Below are 3250 nucleotides of genomic sequence, written 5' to 3' on the forward strand. Positions count from 1 at the left end.
GCAGACACGATGGGCCAGATGACCTAATTCTGATCATACGTCTTGTAGTCTAATATATCACTGGTCTATGATGACAAACACCATGGAGTCTAGGAACGGACAACATCAACAATAACAATTATGAAAGTGAGAGGTGAGCCTGAGAGTGTTTCACAACAGCATTCACTGACTTCCCGAATCGACATCTGTCTGAGATTTTGCAATTCTTCATCAATTTGGGATTTTACTTTAACGAGATCATGTTTATTTTTACCCCAGCTGTTGGAAGACACGTCAGCCTTGTGTAGTATTGAATATTCAGTGTGCTGGAGCAAGTGTAAATGAATGACCGCGGAGATTCATCAGCTTAAAGTTTTCTCACCGAGATCGCAGGCAGCTGCAAGAGGTTGAATCTCACACAACATGCTTGAAATATTTTACCGTGTGAGAAAGATATGGTTCATGGTCATTGCCGTCATTGGTGTTCCCGGTAAGAACAGAGGCGAATTAACATTTACTCATCCATGTGCGCGGTCTTTGGACTCGTTCGGTTACTGACAGCGTTGTGATGCCGGTGTATCCGTGAGTGCGATGCAGCCATTGTGACAAAACCCTGTGTTCCTTCAGCGATTCCCTTCCAGTTTAATCGGTAGCCTCGACTGAAAGTAGACCGGCATTTGAAACAGATGTAGAGTGGAAGCTCGGGGGCATGGATACATTTAGCGGATTCACGGCCGGCAGTTTTGATTTATCAACGGAAAGCCGCTGTGAAAGTAAATTCTCATCATCCACTGTGCTTGTCACCTCTTGCGGGCTACATAGTGTTATTCTGTATCAACAGCGGAACGTATTTTAAATTTTAAAGAAACTGATGCAAGCTCGAAGGGAACAAGGAAAGCGAAACCCCAGTGAGATGGAGGGGAGAAAAGTAGACATCACTTCTGTGTTAAACGTGGAACTATCGGGAGATGTCAAATTTCAAATAAGCTGCATGTGTGTTTTACTGGACCAGGTTTTGCTTCCGCACCCCATTATCCATGAAGTGAAGTGAGAGTTCAGAGCCAACACAGCGGTGTCCTGTAGAGGTCACTCCGCTCTGGAAAAAACAAGCACCGAAGCAATTACAGTAATGCTGCAGTACTGGAGCAATCCTTAAAGATGCAGACGTTTTAAAGAACTCATCTTGTCTTTCCTTTGGAAATTGGATGGTTAAGCACTAACATGCGCAATACATGACACAAACCCGGCAGACCCTTTGGAAACGAAATTGAGAACTTTCTGAACGGACATGGTCTGAAGGAAACCCGAAGAATAGCAGCGCAGATTTGAAATGAACAGAGGGTCCCTGTGGGGTGGGGGAGGCAAACGGGGAGTCGAGGAGGAGTCGAAGGGGAGAAAGAGACTTGATTTGAAATTTGTAGTTTGTAAGTGACAGGAGCAGAGGGAGCAGTCTATCACTGTCCGGGGAGAGTGCCAGAGCGGAGGTGACGGGAACGCGGCAATCACCATCGTTGAAGAGTTTGCGGAGGTAACCTGGCTTTACACATCAGTCGAAAACCTGATGCTGGGAGATTTATACTGATTTCATCAAAGGGCCCCCGGCGATTAGATGACAATTCCTCCTTCCCAAACACTGGTCCTGTTCCGGTAACCAGTACCGTACCACTTCACCCAGCGTACACGCATTTTCGGCATCAGCAACTCACACTCTATAACTTTCAAACCTCCAGAGATGAGTTGTCTGCAAAGTTTGATTGTTCTCAATTCCCAGCTTATCTCAGACCTGAGACGAGCACCACAGCAAGACAGTAATTCACTTTCTTTCTTTCTTTCTTTCTTTCTTTCTTTCTTTCTTTCTTTCTTTCTTTCTTTCTTTATTGTTCCTGTTTCCCCAGTGAATTTAGTGGCGATTGTGATCCTGTCCCGTGGAAAGTGCGGCCTTTCCACCTGCACCACTCGCTACCTGGTGGCCATGGCAACGGCGGATCTGTTAACCATCATCTTTGCCGTCATATTTTGGCGGGTCAGTTATTATTACTTCCCCGGAACTTTCCTGGACATCACGCCCGTGTGTAGTGTGATCTCTGCCCTGGGACAGGCAGCCACAGACTGTTCTGTCTGGTTCACTGTCATGTTTACCTCTGATCGGTTCGTCGCCATCTGTTGTCAGAAACGGAAAGCAAAGTATTACACCGGGAAAACCGCGGCTGTGGTTTTGACAACAACCGGCGTTTCACTCTGTTTTAAAAGTGTGCCCTACTTCTTTCGATATCGTCCTGTGAAAGTGATTGACAATATACCCTGGGACTGTATTATAAAGCCCGGCTCCTTTACCGATCCCAGGTGGGTGGGATATAGATGGTTCTCTAAAGTTCTAACGCCATTACTCCCGGTCGTGTTAATACTCCTGTTCAACGCGCTGACAGTCAGACACATTTTAGTGACCAGTCAGGTCCGTAAGCGGCTGAGGGGGCAGAGTAAGGCGGAGAACCGCAGTGACCCGGAGATGGAGAGCAGGAGGAGGTCTGTGATCTTACTTCTCACCATCTCCGGCAGCTTCATCATCCTGTGGTCGGTGAGTGTTGCCGAATTCCTTTATTATATCGTTGCCGGATTGGATCAGAATAATTACAGCGATTCGGAATACATATTTCAACACACCGGATACATGCTGATGATATTAAGTTGCTGCACAAACACGTTTATTTATGGGGTAACCCAGTCCCAGTTCAGAGAGCAATTCATCAGCGCAGCGACATATCCGCTCACGTCAATTATTCTATTAATTAATAAACAAGCTATCTAAGTTTTTCTTGGAGGCGGGCGCAGTACCTACCACGTTCACACGACAGCACTGGCCGTGTTTGAAGAATTGGGAGCGGGGAGAATGAAACTGGTTTGAACCCGATGGAGACACAGCACACGGACAGACTTTTCGGCACCGGCATTCCGCCACCACAGCCTCGTACCAATGATTAAACTCAACCCAGCTTTTGTTTTTGTTCTCACCAAATTCCGCTCTCGTCACCGCAACTCGCCTATCGATAATAATAAAGCGGGACAGGATCTGAGGACATCCCAGACCAAGTCGGCAGAAATGCAACTTATTCGTTACTTTAGTCTTTCGGATAAGAATGAAATAAAAAAGAAAGTCAACAATCTGCACGAACTTACTTGCAGATGGACTTCGCATCAGATGAACCTGTTATGCAAAATTATTTAACTGTGCAGAACTCATGCAATCTGATCATCGTTGTGCAAATTTCTGTGG

At 46.1% G+C, this 3250-nt stretch overlaps 1 protein-coding gene across 1 annotated transcript; it reads left to right on the plus strand.

Annotated features, from left to right (window-relative positions):
- Positions 1-402: 402 nt before the first annotated feature.
- Positions 403-2785, plus strand: LOC140207503 (probable G-protein coupled receptor 139). The gene is made up of 2 exons (XM_072276028.1): positions 403-469; positions 1875-2785. The coding sequence occupies exons 1-2, from the start codon at positions 403-405 to the stop codon at positions 2783-2785; spliced, it is 978 nt and encodes a 325-aa protein (XP_072132129.1).
- Positions 2786-3250: the final 465 nt, after the last annotated feature.

This window comes from Mobula birostris, chromosome 13 (assembly GCF_030028105.1).
Source record: "Mobula birostris isolate sMobBir1 chromosome 13, sMobBir1.hap1, whole genome shotgun sequence".
NCBI lineage: Eukaryota > Metazoa > Chordata > Chondrichthyes > Myliobatiformes > Myliobatidae > Mobula > Mobula birostris.